Source organism: Grampus griseus (assembly GCF_964374135.1).
Source record: "Grampus griseus genome assembly, chromosome: 13".
NCBI lineage: Eukaryota > Metazoa > Chordata > Mammalia > Artiodactyla > Delphinidae > Grampus > Grampus griseus.
In genome coordinates, this window is record NC_139007.1 from 30984570 (window position 1) to 31007012 (window position 22443).

General features: G+C 35.8%; 1 protein-coding gene across 2 annotated transcripts in view; it reads right to left on the bottom strand.

Moving 5' to 3' along the window:
* USP45 (ubiquitin specific peptidase 45) overlaps positions 1 to 22443 on the bottom strand; it is a 63506-nt gene that overhangs the window by 16966 nt on the left and 24097 nt on the right. Inside the window, exons 7-11 of one of the 2 annotated variants that reach the window (XM_082669052.1) lie at positions 22012 to 22107; positions 16036 to 16166; positions 8512 to 8599; positions 2294 to 2375; positions 281 to 372 (exon numbers count right to left, since the gene is read on the bottom strand). In XM_082669052.1, the coding sequence (XP_082525178.1) occupies positions 281 to 372; positions 2294 to 2375; positions 8512 to 8599; positions 16036 to 16166; positions 22012 to 22107 (489 nt within the window). Of the gene's footprint in view, positions 1 to 280; positions 373 to 2293; positions 2376 to 8511; positions 8600 to 16035; positions 16167 to 22011; positions 22108 to 22443 lie in introns of those variants that run through there. The other variant, XM_082669053.1, reaches the window with a different exon arrangement.

Genomic DNA, 22443 nt, shown 5'->3' on the forward strand with positions numbered 1-22443 from the left:
CCAAATGAGCAGCTAACACATTGGAGCATATTAAAATAGGCTAAATGAACTTCACAGGTGTGTCAAGAGGAAAAATTAGATAACACATTTACTTAAAAAAACTATACATTATGTTTATTTTCTAGGAGTGAAGGATATATTTTTAAAATACTTTTAAAAACTACTATGTAGTCATGTGTGACAAATAAAAATGACTGCTGATGATTACATGTGAAAGAAAACAATAAAAACAATGTGACCATAATCTATTCCATGTTGAAGTGAATTCCAAAGTACCTACATTTGCACATTCTTCACACATGACTGTGCTAGTTAATTCACCAATAAAGATACGATCTATGAAGTTCATTTTCACACCTTCTCTTCCATATGCTGTAAAAATAATACTTTTAATGCAAAAAACATGTCAACCATTAACCTAACAATGTAATAGGCTTTTTTTCCATTGAATCAAAAGAAATCTGAATAAGGCAGATATCCAGGACCATATTTAATAATATATTTCACTATATGATGTTATAATGTCTTTCTCCTTTACAATTCCACAGAGAAAATGTGACTATCAACTACTGTAGTCTCAAAGAAATAGCAAACTGTTCTTAAACTTAAGAAGTAAAATAATTAGAGTATTAACCATATTCATACCACACTCAACTGCTCCAACTAAACCCTTTAAAGCCTCTGTGCCTATCCTAGAGGTAGATAGAGGGATGGGAAAAGAGATTATGATTTAGGACTACAAATGCCAGGACCATAACTATGGAAACAACAGAGTAGTAAAAGACAAGTAAACACTGCATAGGATAAAGAACTAACATGGCAATTAATAACTCAGTTATATATGTAACTCCTGTTACATAAAAATGTTAAAATTATTCTCTTTGGGAAATATTTATAAATAAAAGAAAATTGTACTTATGATTTGCTTCAAAATAATATGTAGTTGGGGGAGAACAGATGAAACATAATACACCATGAATTGAATGTAATTTAAGCGGGGTGATGGGCACACAGGTACATGGTCATCATTATACTAGTCTCTCTAATGGAAGTTTGAAATTTTCCATAGTAAACCATGGGGAAAAACATATTAAAAAAACGTATTCACTCCTCTTTCAAACTTTTCTTCTATCGTTTTTTGATCTCTACCTTCAAATTTCATGCAAACGTTTTAAATCATTTTAGAACATTACTTGAAGCACTGAATGACAGAGCAGACTTTTATCTGGATATATCAATAAATATTTATTAATTATGATGATAACTATTTAGAAGTTATGTTAAACTAAGATGTTTCATTAACAAAAATTGTACAAGGGATTGAAAATAGGTTAAGATTACAAAACTGGAAAGAAGTGAAGGAATAAATGAGCAGTTATTCTAAACATGCACTAGATGGCACTATCTGAAAACAAGAGAACAAGTATACTTGCGAGTGTATTTTTCAAAATCTTGAACCTTTAACTGCACATAAAGTTTGTCATATACAATCATAATGTATGTATATTTGTTTATAAATTACAGATTAGTATGTACACATAATTAGTATGTACACATAATGCTACCAAAAAAAACCAGATGTTAAAAAAGAGAGTAAAATACAAATAATATTTTTAAACATCTTCTATAAATGATGACTACACATTACCACTAGTTACTATCTCAAGGCAGAATATACTTTCCAGACAAGGTAAATCGTTAATAACATGGGATATAAATCCACACTTAAATATTGATCACTGTAAATGATCATCTTTGATTAGTTAATCACTGTTTCTGCCTCATATTTTGGCTGATGAAGACTCAACATTAGGAGTAGACATGTATGCTTGATTTAATAGTACTCTCATAAATAATGGTTTCCTTGCATTTGGAGCAATTTTTGGAGAATTTTTGGAGCACTGAAGCATTTTGTCTAGTTAAGACTAGACAATATCCAAAAATCCACCCATCTAAGTACACTTTAACTGCAAAATGATACAATGTGATAAAAGTGAACTTCTAAGCGAGGTTACTACTTTCAACAACCTTTCAAGTCTCCCATAAGATACTTCACTTAAGGGCATCAGTGTCAATCTGTATATTTGATATTATTTTTATTTTTTAAAATTCACATGGATTCTAACATTTTCTTTCGATGACTCATTAGACTATCTTGCAGCCACAGGAGTAAGTACACCCTACTTTTAAGGCCATTAGTTCACATAATGCTCAGTTCCTTTCCCTGCCCCAAAGAGAAACTTACAATATTTTCTTCTAGAAAAAAGTTTTAATAGTGAAAGAGTCAACATACCTTTGACTTTTTTTCTAGTTTCATCATCAGCAGTTTTAGTAGTTGGGTTGTTAAATGCTTTGAGAATGCCAGCTTGTATTCGCTATAAAACAAAGTAATAAGAATTTATTAAGAATCTATACTAGAATATATTCTTTCAAAGCATTATTTTGTGTTCCTGTAAATAGAATCTGGTTTTAGTGCCAATCAACTCGAGCCTCATCCTCGTAATAAGAGAAGGACTTTCAAACAGCAAGGTACAGTGGATCTCAATTCCCTAGTAAAATAAAATGACTGAATTTTTTAAAAAATCAAATATGTCCTTTCTTCTAGTTCTAAAATTCCATTAATGAATAACGCTCTAATGCCAAATCCTCCCCCAAACAAAAGTCAAGATTCCCAAGTTTAGGTTCTCTCTTGGGTTTAAAGCATTCTCCTCAGTCGACAAAAAGCAAGCAGCCTGGTTTCATTTTGCTTATAGGTTTAGAGTAAGTTCTCCTTTTCCCTTCTCTCCCCTATCTCTCCCCGTCTCCTGCCCCCTCTCTTCCTCTCCCCCCACTCTGTCCCTAAAATAATTTACTCCTTAATTAGGACAAAAAGTAACAAATAGACCATAGGAAATTTCTTACCTATGAAGAAAATCTTAATATAAATATATAAGAAGCTATTAAACTGGTCACTATGACCTCCATGTAGATTATTTTACTTATATACATAGATGACTAAAGTCCAGAATATTCTCCACAGCAAGAGCCCAAATCTTAACTGTTTTATTTGAATTTAGTTGTCAATAACAATCATGTGTTAAAGTCATTAGCAACTCTTAGTAAATGATAAGGTTTATGGTTCCACATCTCTTGCATGTGTTTTAGGAAAGATCCAACCTCACAAAAAACTCTCAGAATAAAACTATATATATTCCAAAAATAAAGACATTTAAGCTAATAAATTATCATCTTTTACACTAATTATGGTCCTACTTAGTGGATGAATTTAATCTTTAATTCACATTTTAACAGTGGGGTGAGGGGAAAGCTTATTAATTATTCTTCAAAATATATTTTTTAAGTAAAGTATTAATCACAGGTTTTCATATATGTGAAACCACTGTTAGACCTGGACTTCTTGGTGTGAAAATGATACATAAATCTGCTGTTAAAAAATTATTATGTCAGAGAAATTAGACCCAACTGCAGACTTCCCAGAGAATAATAAAACTTTGCATATCAGAATCCAAGATACTTCCCACCGTTCAGAAGAAAATTCACAGCTTTATATATTTAAATCAGTTGAAAAGAATAAAAACAAATGAATTAAGCAGCCAACTTATAAATTTAGAAAAGGACATCAAACCAAACAAAAGTATAAGGAAAGAGTTAATGAAGATAAAAGTAGAAATTGAAGAGAATAAATGAATCGAAAGCTGACTCTTTTTTTATTTTGCGGTACGCGGGCCTCTCACTGCTGTGGCCTCTCCCGTTGCAAAGCACAGGCTCTGGACGCGCCAGCTCAGCGACCATGGCTCACAGGCCCAGCCGCTCCGCGGCACGTGGGATCTTCCCAGACCGGGGCACGAACCCATGTCCCCTGCATTGGCAGGCAGACTCTCAACCACTGCGCCACCAGGGAAGCCCCCCCAGTTTTATAAAACTAAACAATATATTATTTAAGCATACAGAGGTAGCTCTCAAAAACTATAAGAAAAAGCAATGGAATTATTTCTGTAAAAGTCAAAATAGCGGTTGCCTCTGATAAGGAAGAAGTATTTGAAAAAAAGAGGTAGTTTTTATGGTACTAATAACATTCTTTTTCTTTTTTAACTCTGGGGGTGGTGGTAGGGAGAAGTACTAATAACATTTATAATAATATTATGCTTTAAAGTATATGTATATTGGTACACATTCTTCTGTATGTGTGATGTTTTACAGTAAGTTTTTAACACCCTCCCCCAATAATTATGAAAGTGAGTTTTGTTTATTAACTAGCCTATGATCAGCACATTTTATTTCCTAGAACTGCTCACTATTCTCTTCAAGTGTTGTTTTGAAAGTTAATGCAATGTATACCTTACATAGATACAAAGTAGGGTGTAAAAGTGAACATACAGCAATCCATACCATGTCACACTCTCCTGAAATATATGTGAAAGAAACTGAAATAATGTGGCCCAGAAGCTATTAAGTATTGAAATAATCTCCAATTCAGACTCAATAAACTTGAAAGTTTATATAATTTGGATATTGTCCAAGCTCAACTTGACTTTTATACCTTGAACAGAGAACTTATTAAACTAAAATATGAAAATTAGAATGGTGTGAATTCCATGTAAGAGAAATTTTAATGGACTTAAATGAAAGATGCCAATAAATACCCATGTTCACCTATAAATATTTAATATAACTGTAAAAGGCCTCTCCAGCCACTAAAGATAAAGCCTCTAATTCAACTTAGAAGTCTGTAAATTTATTCTACAATTTGGAACATTCAGACGACTTTCAGTAGAATTGAATGAGCCTTCACCATACTCTAAAATGTAAGCTATGATATCACACTTTTAAAAAAGAGTAAAAACAATTAAGCTGTTGAAATGATTGACTTTTAAACTATTAGACTTCTGCTTTTTTATTTTATCCTAGCCACAAATTTATATTCTCTGCCCTAAACTGTTAAAGAGTTAATAGGTAGTTCGTCAAGCTGAATAAAATAAATAGGCTTAGGTCCATCTCCAACCTTTCATTGTTGTGCTTTGAACCATTTAGGTTTAAAAAAAAAAAAAAGACTTTGGTTAGGGAGTGACTAACAACCACGGCACATAAATCATTTAGCAGTACCCATGTTCGACTAGTTCAAATCTCCATGTTAAACTTCTTTCAAAAATAATGCAAACACTCATAATTTAAGTTAGCTGAGATATTCTACCTTTAAAATAATCTTACCCAGTAATGTATTAAAGCGATATATCTTTGATAATGCAAATGTAATTATCATTCATTTAGAGATAGCTCAAATTAAAAGGAAAAAAGTAAAGAAGCATATATTTCTAAGGTAAAAAGGCTGCCTATAAAAGAAGTTCTTATTGTGAATTTTATTTTTTTTATTTCACACATAAAAAATTTAGAATTTTTGCACAAATGATCCCTTTCTTTAGCTCTCTACTCAGCGAGTTATATTCCTCGACTTCAGAGTCATAAGAAAAAGACCCTAGTGAAACAATATGAAAAGAGGTCAGTAGTTTTTAATCATCACTAGAAGAGTCTGGTGGCAGACATACCGCTGTAACCTTCCTTCAAGCAAAAAACACATGGCAGAGACAAACTACAACAGCAGCCCGATTAACAGCTGCAGAGTTCCCAGGCCAGACAATGCAGCTCCTGCTTGGGTACTCACTGTAACTGACTGGCACGACTGTCCTTGCTTACGAGACTGAATAGATCCACAGACTTGACATTTTAATTCTGCCACACCATCTAAAACCCTCAAATAAAGGAAGAAAGATAAGAGCTTTCAAAAACCAATGTTTCCTGCTGTACTGCCTGAGTTTTCAAGATACTGTGAATCATCATAATGTATCATTATGACAAAAGAATAATTTAATTGTAACAAAGAATGCCATCAAGTAATACAAGTAAAACAGAAAAAAATTATAGGGATAGATTTTATTGTTTTATTTGTAATATCAGCAGAGAAAAACATTGCAAAGAGTGACTTTTAATTCCACTTACAATGATACATGACCACCATGTAGCAAATGTATCCTGCAAATCATAGGGGAAAAAATATTATTCTAGCAACTGATGGTTTGAATTAATCCTAAAGTAACTACTATGTCATCTGTAGGATCAGAAGGTCAAAATGCATTTACTACTCATAACACAAAGACAGAGCATCTCTTTCCACCTTACTACCTTGCATCGACCCCTTCAATAAGAGTACCAATATATCATAGTTATTAAATCAGAGTTAATACTTTTTTCAAATAGTGAAATAATTATGGCTAAATTTTAAATAGCAAGCTTAAAAAATGGGTTATTTATACTAGTCACTGATGACCAAGAATTAAAATTAAACTTTAATAAGCAGTATTGGATAAAATTAGATAATTAGTTTCGAGGTCAGAAAGACTTAAGTTTGAATCTCCATTCTTGATATCAGTTTCTAGATCTAAGAAAATGTGATCAAATATTAGCTCAGGGAGATTGTGTTAATGTCCCAAAACTTAACTAATTACAAATCTCTTTACTGACTTTTTTCAAAACAAATTACAGGTAAAACATAACGCAGAATTACCCTGTCAATTTAACAGTTTATTCAAATTATAACATATTCAAAATAACTGCAAATCCCCAAGTAACTAGCTAGTATAAATCATTTAAGAGACTGTTTTCCTCCCAATTCAAATTCTCAAGAAATACTTTCCATTTAAAGGGTAAGCACAGGGAATTCCCTGGTGGTCCAGTGGTTAGGACTCGGTGCTTTCACTGCCAGGGGCACAGGTTTGATCCCTAGTCTGGGAACGAAGATCCAACAAGCCATGAGGCGTGGCCAACAAAAAAAAAAGGGCGTGGGGCGGGGGGTAAGCACAGACAACATATTCAACATTCACTGAGCACTACTGTGTGCAAGGCACATGGGATACCATTCCTTGAGGAGACCACAATCTAAGAGAGATGATAGACGTAAATCTAAATAGAAGGTAGTAGGGTTCATAATCAAAATATATAAAATAGATGGCAGAAAAGGAATGACACCTTCAGAAGCTGAATTCAACTAATTTAATATGAAAGTCTAACAACAGCCAATTAAGGATAGGATTGTAATATACACTGTTTGGTAGCAGGAGGGTGTAATTAACTCATTCTTTTTTTTTTGCTGTATGCGGGCCTCTCACTGTTGTGGCCTCTCCCTTTGCGGAGCACAGGCTCCGGATGCGCAGGCCCAGCGGCCATGGCTCACGGGCCTAGCCGTCCGCGGCATGTGGGATCTTCCCAGACCAGGGCACGAACCCGTGTCCCCTGCATCGGCAGGCGGACTCTCAACCACTGTGCCACCAGGGAAGCCCTTAACTCATTCTTTAAGATAATTTACGAAAAAATATTAGAACCATAACTCTCTCTTCACTGAAAACTGGCCATTAGGAGTAAAGAAACACTACAATGTTATGTACAATTCAAACAAAGTAGAATTTAAAAAACAAAAGGAGGGTCCACCCTGCCTAGTAACATAGTAAACACCTACCACAAACATATCAGCCCTTCATTTTCACCTGGTTGCTCTACTACCATATTAATATTTAGATTAAGAAGGGTATTCACCTTGAACAGAAAACAGGATTTCACCTGTTATTAACAATTATGATTGGCAGGGGCTGCCCAGAGTGCTGTGTTGAGAATGATTCTGAGACTGAACACTGACTCAGTGGAACTGTTATGAATGATGAGCAGGGTCTGCTATGAGAGAGAAAGGGAGGAAGTGGAGGATATGTGCTGTGTATTTGATATCTTGCATCTTTAATATCTTGTATTTTCTCTGAAAAATTGTATACTATTTGCATACGACCCCACCAAAAAAGGTGAATATAATTTAATATTAAAGTCAACCAACAGCCAATCAATTAAGGGACAGGATTACAATAAACCCTGTTTGGGAAATCTAACCAGTCCTTTTTTACTCAGAAACAGTCCCTGATCCAGGAGGCTGGGACCCCAATTTCCTGGTTCCTGAGTGGACTGCAATCCAACATGGGATAATGGGACTTCTCTCTTTTGGGAATTTAGAATTGGGATTCACAAGCAGCAAGCCATGGTGGTCAGGTGCTACCATTCAGACAGGGAAACAAAGAAACTACTCTGTCCACAGAGAGATGGGTAAAGGAAATCTATAGAGCCATAGAAACTGGGGGGAAAAGGAGAATACTTTCCGGATTCCTGAGAACCTTCCTGTCCTATATCCCCCTTTATTTGGATTATTAGATCCCCTTTTCTTTATTTAAGCTAGTATTAATTAATTTCTGTTATTTATAGCCACAGGGCATTAACTAATAAAGGGTAACAGAGTTGCGAAAGAGTGAAAAAATAATCTTCTGGTAGAAGGGGCAAAAAAGTGGGGGGAAGAGAAGAGTAAATAGAAGTTTAAAAAAAATCAAATTACTCTCAAACGTACATTAAAATTTTGGTAAAAATTCCTTCAGTTTTGTACCCTCTTCTTAAAGAGAATATGTGATAAACACAAAGAAACCTGACCTTTGTTTCTTCTGTCCTCACTGCATCGAGCAGATAATGAAGAAGTTCCTGACTGTCCTGTTGCTGAAAACTTTTAAATCCAGGGGCCCTATGATTTAAAAACAGGAAAGAAAAAAAGAACATTTTATCAACGATATATTATTATTATTTAAAATCACCTTGACATAACATATATTCAAAGATTCAATTTACTCCTTTTTCTATAAATAGAAAGACAAAATATGATTACTCTTCCAATTAGGATGAGATCTTCAGTACACTGAGAATAATATGGCTAAACAGTTATTAAGCAACTACTACATGCCAAGTATAGTACATATGTTAAGCTTCACATAATCCTGAAACAAGCTTGGAATGTACTATTTTCTTTAGCTTATATATGAGGGTTCAGAGGGACTATTTAATTTGCAAGGTCACACAGCAGGTAAAAAAGCAGTATTCAAACCCAAGCTACTGTGATCTATTATCTTCCTACCTTATATAACCAAAAGAAAAGCAAGAGATTATTTATATTAATATAAAGAACTATAAACTGTTATCTCTATGAAGGTTTTCATTTTATGAATTTGACAATCAGATTTCCTGTGTATTAATTAAATAAAAGGATAAGGGGTTATTCATGGAGAAATCAGCACAGCAAATGTTTAGCTGATTTCAGTAACTTTAAAAAGTAATATTTACTGCAATTAACTCAATGCTAAAATGAATATTTTTCCCTTAAATGCAAACAATTACTAAATTTAAAAAGTGCTCTATTGCTAAGACGAAGAAAGAATTTTGTCAAAATAATACAAAATAGTAAGACTGTCTCATGGTAGTACAAGTTTACAATGGTCTTATTATGATATATACCACATATTTCATTTGATGTACACAACAGTGCTGTTAAGGAATTCATAAATACATACTCTGCCATTTTATATAAGTGACTTGAGCACCCATGGATTTTGGTATCCTCGGGGGTCCTGGGACCAATCCCCTGTGGATACCAAGGGACAACTGTAATACAAACTCCGCTTTACGCTTGAGAAAACTGAAGAACAAGTTGAGTGCCACTGACATAAATCCAGGTCTTCTGATTCTTGAGTCCAGTACTTTAAGCATTATTCCTCATCATCTCATAATGAATATTCATCCTAGTAATGTACTAGTATGAGTCCCTGGTGCTAAAACACTCTCTGAACTACTGGCGAATCTAGCCTGCAACAGGAACCATCATTTCAGTTACTCACTCTTGCTAAGAAGTAGCAAACAGCAGCATGATGTAGAGAACACTGTCACTTACTCCCTTGGTGAGCTTCCCTTTCTGCGTGTGGTGGATAGTGCCCACCTCCTAGATCAGAGATGAGGACAGAAACCAAGATGGATACAAATTCCAACCCCCTTAGGGCCTCCCCAGTCGGAATTCATAAAGGCAGAAATTGCATGACACTACACTTAGGCTGTAGGTATCAGGAAAGGCCTGGGAAGTAGAAGACTGGGAGGGGAAATGGGGATCCTTCAGAGAGCCTCACAGCCAGGCGGCAGGTAGGAGCAGATAGTTTATGGCTTTCGAAGCAGACACACAGGAAGAAATAGTTCCCAAACAAAGGAGAAACTGTCTTCACCAGGTCTCTACCTATAGCTCCATCTCAACCATGCACAAAGCACTTACTGCCTTCTAAACCACTGAAGAACATTTAATAAACCTAGATTTTTTTCTTTCTTCTTTTACTTAGGGCTGGGGAACAAATCATATGATGACTTATAGAATCTCTACCAATAAATACCAAAAGAGACCTTCAAACTTAAAGGATAAACATAGTAAAATCACTAAATATATGAAAAAATTCACCCTATTCAAAACAAGGGAAACTCTAAACATTGACAGGAACTGTGCCTTAGTGAAAGCGTTACTGCGGGAAAGAGTTGAGAACTTTCAGAAATCTCAAATTCTAAGAGGAAAATGTATACACACTCATAAAACAGGAACAGACTGCCAAGACAAAGAAATTTAAAACAAGAGAGACTTCATGGAGATGTCTTCTGGATGCAGATGAATCAGTCTGTTCATAATCCAAAAACTCTCTCTGCTCCAAACATAACAAAATATAAAAAGAGAAAACAAACAAACGAAAAAGGCTTAAGTGGGATTCAATACAAAAAAATCTCACAGAACAAAAATATTAGAACATGAAATTGTAGGCAGACTAAAAAACAGACTTGACAGGCTCTAGGCCTGAAAGAGCTCAGCCCTGAAGGGTAAAGAAAACTAAAAGTACTTCAGACAGAGACCAGAGCCAGGATCATTGTTTAAGGATGGTTGATCTTACCAAGAGCCTGAAAGGAAGCCCTTAGGCAAGTGTTACCTAAGGTTACAACAGAACACAGGCACAGCCTAGGGACCTGAACCTGAGCCAAACCTTCTACAGACTCTTCTCCCATCTGCTAACCAGGGTAGCATGGTAACTGAATCATTAAGAGAGCTGGATCTCCAAGGCCAGCCTGGAGGGAAGGGGTGAGGCTATCATAAAATTCAAAATTTTTAGGCAGAAAGAGGAGGTGGATATGAGGAAGGGAGAGGATGGGAGAAAGCAAAGGAGTTGAAGACAGGAGCAGAAGAACAAAAAATTCACTCCAAGGAAGACTACAATCCAGTATTATAAAACACATAAAGAAATCTAATGTTAAAAACAACTGAAATGAATTTACTTCACTCCAAATAAATTGTATAGAACCGTCCCAAAGGTGTTGCCATAAATATGTTGAGAATGTCCAAAAGCATAAAATAAAGGCATAACTGCCAATAAAAGCCCAGATACTACAAAAAATAGAAAAAAATTTAAATAAGAACATGTAGATATAAGATAGCAAATTAAAATATTAGAAGAAAATAAAACTACAGATATAAAAATACAAAAAATAGGATAAACTCTAAACTATACACAGTTGAAGGGTAAATTAGTAAATTAGAAGATAATACTGAAGAACATACCCAGAATACTATATAGCATACTGAACTTTCATCTTTTTTTTCGGCTGGGCCGCCATGCAATCAGGATCTTAGTTCCCCGACCAGGCCAACCAGAGACTGAACCCATGCCCCCTGCAGTGGAAGCGAGGAGTCTTAACCACTGGACTGCCAGGCAAGTCCCTGAACTTTCAACTTATTTTGAGACTTTGATGGCATCCTTAAGGTACGTGACACACCACAGAATATCACAAAACTAGGAATATATATGTGTGTGTGTGTGTGTGTAATTTCTTCATGGACAAAACCCAAAGAAAGCTCAGCACATCAATACTAGTTAGCAACATGAAGGAATAAAGGAAGCAAAAAGGTGGGCGTGAATGAGGGACTTCCCTGGTGGCACAGTGGTTAAGACTCCGAGTTCCCAATGCAGTGGGCCTGGGTTCGACCCCTGGTCCAGGAACTAGATCCCACATGCGTGCCGCAACTAAGAGTTTGCATGCCACAACTAAGGAGCCCTCAAGCCTCAACTAAGGAGCCTACCTGCAGCCACTAAGACCCGATGCAACGAAATAAATAAATATTTTTTAAAAATGGGCATGAATGAGAATGGAGACATAGAATCACTCTAGCATCTCTGAACCTTTCAGGGAAGAGTTCATGTAAAAACTAGTGACACCCAAATAAGATCTATACCGGAGTTGATAGTACTATGTTAATGTCAATTCCCTGGTTTTGACAATGCACTACTATCATATAAGATATTATCACTGATGGAAGCTGGATGCAGGGTACACAGGAACTCTGTACTCTTCTTGTAACTTTTTGTGAGTCTCAAAACTATTGCAAAATAAGATACTGAAGGGGAAAAAAAAGCCAGAGGAAAGCTGAAGAACTTGCTCCCAACAGTTCATCACAAGTGGTCAAAGTGTCTGACAATCACCATTATAACAGAATCTTCAAGAGATTGGCTCAACTTTCAAAAATCAATCAATGTATGCATACAGCATGGAAGAATCTCAAAATAATTATGCCAAGTGAAAGAAGCCAAACCAAAAAAAGAGTACATGTTGTATGATTCTAACCCTTGAACAACACAAGTTTGAACAGTATGGGTCCACTCACATGCAGATTTTTTTCAGTAAATACGTACTAGAGTACTACACAATCCTCAGTTGGCTGAATCAACAAATGTGGAACCTGGGATCTGGAGGGCCGACTGACTGTAAAGTTATATGCAGATTTTTGACTTCAGGGAGGGTTGGTGCCCCAAAACCCTGTGTTGTTCAAGGGTCAACTGTATACAGAATTCTAAAAAATGCAAACTAATCTATAGTGGCAAAAAATAGGTAAGGGGTAGCCCTGGGGCGGGGCTTGGGGAAGGAGTCCAGAGAGGGATTACAAAGGGGCCCAAGAAAACTTTTAGGGGTGACAGATACATTCATCATATTGACTGTGGCAATGGTGTTACAAGTGTATACATATGTTAAAACTTAACTGATATTACACTTTACATACATACAGTTTATTGTAAATCAAATATGTTCACTAAAGCTATTCAGAATATCCATTAATACAATTCATTATTTCAACAGGTTAAAAAATATATGATTATTTTAATAGATGCAGAAAAAGCACTCCGTAAAATTTAATACCCATTCTTTTTTCTTATAAAACAACAAACATTTATTATCTCATTTTCTCTGGGCCAGGAATCAAGGTATACCAATACCCATTCTTGATAAGATCTCTCAGAAAAAACTAGGGATGAGAATTTCCTCATCCTGATAAAAGGCATCTATGAAAAACCTACAGCTCTTGTCATTCTTATGTGTGAAAGCCTGAATGCTCTGCCCCTTATATCAGGAACAAAGCAAGGATGTCTATTATATCACTCCATCACCACACTGGAGATCCTTGCCAGCAATATAAGGTAAGAAAAATATATAAAAGGATACAGCTTGGAAAAGAAGAAATAAAATGGTCTGTGTTTACCAATGACATTATTGTCTACATAAGAAATCCCAAAGAATCTACATAAAGCTACTCTAACCAGTAAGTGAACTGAGCAAGGAAGCAAGAAAAAAGGTCAATACACAAAAATCAATTGTATTTCTCTATATTAGCAATGAACAACTAGAAATTGAAAAAAAATTTAAGTACCAAATTACAATAACTACCATTAAAAAAACCCATGAAATTCTTAAGGTAAATCTAACAAAATGGGTGCAGGATTCATAGGATGAAAGACATAAAATTTTGATGAGGAAAAATCAAGGACCTAAATAAACGAAAAGGTATCTGATAATCATGCATTGGAAGACACAACATTGTTAAGATGTCATTTCTCTCCAAACTGATCTACACATTCAATGTAATCCCAACTGACAAACTAATTTAAAAGTCACATAAAAAAGTGAAGGACCTAGAGCAGTAACCCACCCCCCCAAAAAAAGAAAATTTGAGGACTCACACCATCCAATTCCAAGACTTAGTATGAAGCTATAGTAATCAAGACAGTACAGTATTGGGGTAAGAACAGACATATAGATCAATGGAACAGAACAAAGTCCAAAAATAGACCCAACATATATGGCTTAAATCTTCACCTGACTTTTTCTTTTTAATCACTTTTGTTAATATACACATATCTCTTTTTAAAATAAATACAATAAAGCAAAAGAAAATGCAATTTAAAAATATTTTCAAATAACGTTTGATCCAGTAATTCTATTTATCCCACAGACATACTCTCGTAAGTGCAATGATATACACACACACACACACACACACACACACACACACATATACGCACATATCTACATGTAAAATCAAATAAGTTATAGCCACATGTACTAATATAGAGAGATGTATAAAACACATTAAGCAAAACAAGCAAGTTGCAAACAATTTATTTTTATGTCTATGTATGCATAATCACTTTTGGATAGAATAAAGAAAACAGATAACAGTAGTCTGAATTTTTATCTATGAGCACCTATCATTTTAATAATAATTAGAAAATGTTTACAAATCTCTATAAAACCAGAAAATAAAAAAGACACAAAACAAAGTTATTTTGGGGAGAGTCAAAAACAGATTTCTAAAGTACATAATGTCCTAAAAACTTTTTAACTATATGAGGCACCCAGGTCTCTGAGACTTTTAAAGGCCTTTTTTGTTCTTTAGGCTTTGAAAAAACAGCACCTGGCAACCAAATGAAACATATAATAAACCCTCCATATTTTGGACTACATTTAAAATACCATGGCACATTATGCTAAGTGAAATAAGTCAGTTACAATAAGACAAATAGTGCATGACTCCAATTATATGAGGTACCTAGAAAGGCGGGAGGGGAAAAGTGGAGTTACTAATTAATGAACAAGTTTTAGTCAAGCAAGATGAATAAGCTCTAGAGATCTGTTCAACACTGTACCTACAGTCAACAATAACATATTGTACACTTGAAATTTTTTTAAGAGGGTAGATCTCATGTTGTGTTCTTTCCACAATAAACTTTTTTTTTTTTTTTTTTTTTTTGCGGTACACGGGCCTCTCACTGTTGTGGCCTCTCCCGCCGCGGAGCACAGGCTCCAGACGCGCAGGCCCAGTGGCCATGGCTCACGGGCCCAGCCGCTCCGCGGCATGTGGGATCCTCCCGGACCGGGGCACGAACCCGTGTCCCCCGCATCGGCAGGTAGACTCTCAACCACTGCGCCACCAGGGAAGCCCCACAATAAACTTTTTTTAAAAAGAAAGTCAACATTGGTACAATACTATGAGATAAAATAAAATGCAGTAAAATATAATACAATACCATGGCTTAGGTAACTAGCTTAAATTAAAAATGAAATTTTAAAACCTGGAGATATACAAAAATGCAAGTTCACATTTAAAGAATTTTGTTTCTACATATTTTACTAATTGTGGACTGGACTAGTTTATGAGCTCCTGAAAGGGTCTGTTTTTAATAAATTATAAGCTGTGTACCCCTGGATTCTAGCAACTACTTGTAGTTGATCTCAAATTTCTATAAAGGAATAAATGAATGTCAGGTCCCTTATGACATGTGTTTATTTCTAAGCACACAAGTATTTTGTTTTTAAATATACTGTGATATCTTGGGAAATTTACTTAAATTCTGCATGCCTCAAAGCTCATCTTTAAAAATAAGAAAACTAGGTTAGATGATCTATTATAACACTCTTAGATTTTATAATTCTATAATTTTCTCACTTTATGGTATTACATCATGGGCTTCTGAGTCAGGACAGATATCTATTTAAACCCTATTTTTGTCACCATGAAACAAGGTAAGCTACTCAACTTCTGGGGGGTCTCAGTTTCCTTATATATAAAATGGGGATAAACAATCACTTCTTCAGAGTATTATGAGATATAATTTAGATAAGGCACACAGCTGCAACTAAACGAATGTTAGTTCTTTCTCTTGGTAGTCTAGGCAATAACAGCCATGTCACAGTCAGAGTCAAACTACTCATATTAAGTGATAAACACGTTAGTGTTTTGTAACTCATGATTATTTATATTAAGAATGTAGATGTACCCACTTCTGACAAAGCTGATTAAAAAGAACTCTGGGAGAAAGCGGTCCTCTTTCAGTCTCCTTCATGCTGTGAAGAAACAGGAACAAGGCTGAGGTCAATGGTCCAGGGCTTGAAAGTTCCACCACTAATGGGTCCTTTAAAAACATGATCAACTCTATATCAGAAATACACAATTTTTAAATAAAATATTTTTTAAAATCTAAGTTACACTCTGTTTAAATGATGACTAAATCACCTCAAGTGTATATAAGATGAATATATAAAAAATGAAATTAAACGCCTTACCTTGAAAAATACAGGTATTTTCATATCCTCTGCCCTTTACTTAATAAAACTATTAGCTTAAGAGTGAAAAACCAGCTTGTAACTGTCCCTTAATGTGCTCTCCTAAAATAAAATCACTCATCGACTTGATATTTGTACAAATTCACAAATTTGTACAAATTCACAAATAATCACAAATTACATTTATGAGCAAAACCCCATACTCTTCTTTTCCCCAAATATTTTACTAACAAAATAAGGAATGAGAAATTATGTCACAAATTGGTACACTATCTCCCTCTTTTAAAGGAGAGAGACATACAGTTTGACAAAAGCAGTTACAACTGTGTGAAGGAGCAACACTCTTTATTCTAGAATTTTTTCCCCATCAAGTTTTATCTTCTAAAACGTTATCCTTGCTAGTAACCCCTCTCCTTACAGACAATGAATAAAAAGTAGATCCCAAATATAATCCTCAGACTCTATAGAATGTTATCTTCTAAGACAACTATCACATATGTTGTCTCATTCATACACTCATGAAATACAAATTACATATATATTTCATACCAACTATCCTTAAAAATCAGCCATCTGGCTAAAACCACAGAAAAGACAGGCTATAATTTTCTATAGCTTTTGAATATCATAAGTGATTTCTGCAATGTTCAGTAAATTGAAAGCTACCTCAAGGGTCAAAAGTAAAATCCAAGGCAGTTTCAAAGCTCAAGCACTAAGGGGCAGTATCCCCTGCTCCCAACTTAAGTATTTTGAGACAGTTTAAAAACTTCAGAACTGAGTGAGTAAATAACCTGTTTTTAAAAGTATATTTAAATTTTGAAAACAAAAGCAAGTTTATTGGTGAGAATGAAATACGGGTGAATCTCACTAACATGTTGACAGAAGCCAAATGTAAAAGAGTCCATATTGTATAACTTCATTTACATATAATATTAAAACAGGCAAAACTAATCTGCCCTTTAGAAACCAGGTTAGTGGCTATCCTTGTGAGGCAGGAAGGCAGGGAATGGAAGGCAACCTGAAGGGGGCTTCTAGCTGCTGGTAAAGCTCTGTTTCTTGAGAAAAATGTTGGTTAGTTTCAGTTCAGTGTATTGAGTTTGTGAAAATTCATCAACTCTACATTTATGATGTACACTCCTCTGTGTGAATACTTTAATAAAAATTTTTTAAAAGTAAGCATACTGCTGCCCAGAGATAAACCCACGCACACATGGTCACCTTATTTTTGGTAAAGGAGACAAGAATATACAGTGGAGAAAAGACAGCCTCTTCAATAAGTGGTGCTGGGAAAACTGGACAGCGACATGTAAAAGTATGAGATTAGATCACTCGCTAACTCCATACACAAAAATAAACTCAAAATGGATTAAAGACCTAAATGTAAGGCCAGACACTATAAAACTCTTAGAGTAAAACATAGAACACTCTATGACATAAATCACAGCAAGATCCTTTCTGACCCACCTCCTAGAGAAATGGAAATAAAAACAAAAATAAAATGGGACCTAATGAAACTTAAAAGCTTTTGCACAGCAAAGGAAACCATAAACAAGATGAAAAGACAACCCTTAGAATGGGAGAAAATATTTGCAAATGAAGCAACTGACAGAGGATTAATCTCCAAAATTTACAAGCAGCTCATGCAGCTTAATATCAAAAAAACAAACAACCCAATCCAAAAATGGGCAGAAGACCTAAACAGACATTTCTCCAAAGAAGATATACAGATTGCCAACAAACACATGAAAGAATGCTCAACATCACTAATCATCAGAGAAATGCAAATCAAAACTGCAAGGAGGTATCACCTCACACTGGTCAGAATAGCCATCATCAAAAAATCTACAAACAATAAATGCTGGAGAGAGTGTGGAGAAAAGGGAACCCTCTTGTACTGTGGGTAGGAATGTAAATTGATACAGCCACTACGGAGAACAGGATGGAAGTTTCTTAAAAAACTAAAATTAGAACTACCATATGACCCAGCAATCCCACTACTGGGCATATATCCTGAGAAAACCGTAATTCAAAAAGAGACATGTACCACAATGTTCATTGCAGCACTATTTACCATAGCCAGGACATGGAAGCAACCTAAGTGTCCATAGACAGATGAATGGATAAAGAAGATGTGGCACATATATACAATGGAATATTACTCAGCCATAAAAAGAAACGAAATTGAGCTATTTGTAGTAAGCTGGATGGACCTAGAGTCTGTCATACAGAGTGAAGTAAGTCAGAAAGAGAAAAACAAATACCGTATGCTAACACATATATATGGAGTGTAAAAAAAAAAAAAAAGGTTCTAATGAACCTAGGGACAGGACAGGAATAAAGACACAGACGTAGAGAATGGACTTGCAGACACGGGGAGGGGGAAGGGGAAGCTCACCAAGTGAGAGAGTAGCGTTGGCATATATACACTACCAAATGTAAAATAGATAGCTAGTGGGAAGCAGCCGCATAGCACAGGGAGATCAGCTCGGTGCTTTGTGTCCACCTAGAGGGGTGGGATAAGGAGGGTGGGAGGGAGGCGCAAGAGGGAGGGGATATGGGGATATATGTATACGTATAGCTGATTCACTTTGTTATACAGCAGAAACTAACACAACATTGTACAGCAATTATACTCCAATAAAGATGTTAAAAAAAAAAGTAAGCACACTGCTGATATTCATATAAATATTAACAAATTGAATCCAGCAACATAGAAGAAGAAGAATACATCATAACTAACAGGGGTTTGTCCCAGGAATACAAGATAGGTTTAACATTTGAAAATCAATCAATGTAACTTACCACATTAACAGAGAATAAAGAAGAAAAACTATGATAATCTCAGTAGATGCTGGAAAAGCCCTTGACAAAATTCAACATCCATTCATGATGAAATGCTCAGAAAACTAGGAATAGAAGGGAATGTCCTCAACCTTATAAAGAACACCTGTGAAAAACCTACAGTTAAGTTCATTCTTTTTGGGCTTCCCTGGTGGCACAGTGGTTGAGAATCTGCCTGCTAATGCAGGGGACACGGGTTCAAGCCCTGGTCTGGGAGGATCCCGCATGCCGCGGAGCAACTAGGCCCATGAGCCACAACTACTAAGCCTGCGCATCTGGAGCCTGTGCTCCGCAACAAGAGAGGCCGCGATAGTGAGAGGCCTGCACACCGTGATGAAGAGTGGCCCCCACTCGCCACAACCAGAGAAAGCCCTCGCACAGAAACGAAGATGCAACACAGCAAAAATAAATTAATTAATTAATAAAAACTCCTACCCCCAACATCAAAAATAAATTAATTAATTAATTAAAAAGTTCATTCTTTTTTTTTCGGTGCAGTGTCTAGTCTGTTTTTTTTTTTTTTAAGAAGATGTTGGGGGTTGGGGTTTATTAATTAATTAATTTATTTTTGGCTGTGTTGGGTCTTCGTTTCCGTGCGAAGGCTTTCTCTGGTTGTGGCGAGTGGGGGCCACTCTTCATCACGGGGCGCGGGCCTCTCACTGTCGCGGCCTCTCTTGTTGCGGAGCACAGGCTCCAGACGCGCAGGCTCAGTAGTTGTGGCTCACGGGCTTAGTTGCTCCGCGGCATGTGGGATCCTCCCAGACCAGGGCTCGAACCTGTGTGCCCTGCATTAGCAGGCAGACTCTCAACCACTGCACCACCAGGGAAGCCCCTGCAGTGTCTAGCCTTAAATCCTCTTCTTTTTTTTTTAAATTGAAGTATATTGGTGTACAATATTACATAAGTTACAGGTGTACAATATTATTATTCATAATTTTTAAAAGTTATACACCATTTATAGTTATTATAAAATATTGGCTATTCCCCGTGTTGTACAATATAACTTGTAGCTTATTTTGTACCTACTCTTTTCTTTTTTTTATGGCCTCACCATGCAGGATCTTAGTCCCCCAACCAAGGATAGAACCCATGCCCCCTGCATTGGGAGTGCAGAGTTTTAACCATTGGACTGCCAGGGAAGTCCCTGTACCTACTCTTTATAATGAAGGACTGAGTGTTTTTCCCTTAATTTTGGGATTAAAGCAAGGATGTCTGCTCTCATCACTTCTATTCAACATGTTACTGGTGGCTCGAGCCAGCACAATAAAGTAAGGAAAAGAAAGAAAAGGCATACAGATTACGAAGGACCAAATAAACCTGGTGACTGAAAGAGTAGTGATCTACACTGATAGTCCCACAGCCCAGGTCTGCTGTATGTCCTAAAAAACTAAGACCTAAGATTGAAAATTCCCCTCTTAGACTGACACAAACCTACAGTGATCAGCTATAATATGATTGCCATATATAGTAATTTCACAGCTCCACATGTGAAATACTTAAACCTAACATCCAATCACAGTTAATAAGAAATCTTTTCAAATGACTAGCATTAACTTCCATTTAGTAAAGTAGTCTTCACTATCTCACTACAATCTAGAAGAGGGCACTGGGCTCTAACATAAAAATTTTAAGAGGCTGAACAGGCAATGAGTTTACAGACTGCCTTTTCAACAAAAAAATACAACAATATTGTCTTTAAAAATTGCCTCCTTGGAAGAAAAATCTAAGATTACTACACTGGGCTAAGAACTTTTAGAACTCCTCTTTCTTAAGTATTTCAAAAGCCAGATCATGAGCTATACATTCACTCTCTGTTCTTCTAAAACTCGCACACACAAATCAATTTCTAACTGAAATCATAACTATTAGTGTAAATGCCCTCCAGCCCAAGACCACCAGGAACACATCTGTAGTTGAACAAGGTGGGTTTATTACTTGTTCTACTGAGGGAGAACACACACAATGGGGAACCGTGGAGTGTCTCTCAGAGGGTATTCAAGAGAACTGATGTAGAATTTGGGCTTTAGTTGCGTTATTTAGGGAAGAAGTTAATCTAAGGAAAATAATCTAAGGAAGCAGAGGTCTGCTCTCAATTGGATGCTGTCCGAAAGTGAGGGTATTTCTACAATTGGATATCTCAATAAAAGGAGGCTAGAATGAGGATAAAGCTGTAACTAGTTTAAAAAAAAAGTCGCAGTGACTCATTTAGGCCAAAAGAGGGTGTTTGGGATTTTCTAAGTGGTAGAGTTTGTGTTTAGAGAAAATTATGAAGTGGCCTTGCTCTGTCTCATTGTAACAGTCTTGGAGTAACCTAGCTCGAGTCTGGTATTCTGTGAGATTGTTTGAATAACATGGCCTAACTGTGGGTGTCAGGCTAGCTTCTGAATGTCAAAGGCTGCCTTTTTTCCCCTTTCTCATTAGTTTAAAAACCCAATGTCAAATCAGGCTCCAAAAAACCTTTAGATGGTCACTATTAAAATTAAATCTACCTTTAAAGAGCAAAAATGCTGTATTTAAGTAGTTGTCACCAGTAACTACAAAACAGGAATCCTAGACATTTCATTCAACAAAAGGCAAAACCGTTTGTCTTTTCTAGTATGTCTGTTTGAAAGCTGCCTCAACATTTTTTGTGCTGTCTGACCCGTGATATGTTTGAACTATAACATACCTTAAAGCTATGACTTTAGAAGTTTTAAATCTTATCGTTTATTTTCACAAAATGCTTCTGAATTATTTTTTCAAATTCTCTGACTACCATCTCAATTGATAGTTGTGACAAATAAAAAAGATAGGTTTTGGCAACATCACTGGCTTATTAAACAGAGCTATTATCCAGCTAATTATATTTCTCACCAGTGGAGAGTCTGAGGAAGGAACAATCTTGAGTTTTGTACCGTGTTCTTTGATCTCATTCATCAGTTCAGTAAGAATGTAAGACTGTGCCAAATTCTGAAAGAAAACAAAAGCAACATCTTCTGATTCAGTTATAATATGCCTCTGATTTTACAGAATACTCTCCCAAAGCTTCAAATATCATCTGGCCTAGCAAAAATATTTTTAAGTTTTAGAAAATTTAATTGAATGCATTTTACATTTAATAAGTGTCACTACTACTGACAGAGCCATGGTAAAATACAGAGATCTTTCAGAAGCACTGTGGAAAAAGAAGGTGTGTGTATGTGTATGACAATGGCTAAAGATAGCCTAACCAATCAAAAAGAAAACAGACTGACTTCTAGACGAACATTTAGCAGTCATGTGACAGTCCACAGGTGTGCCAATAAA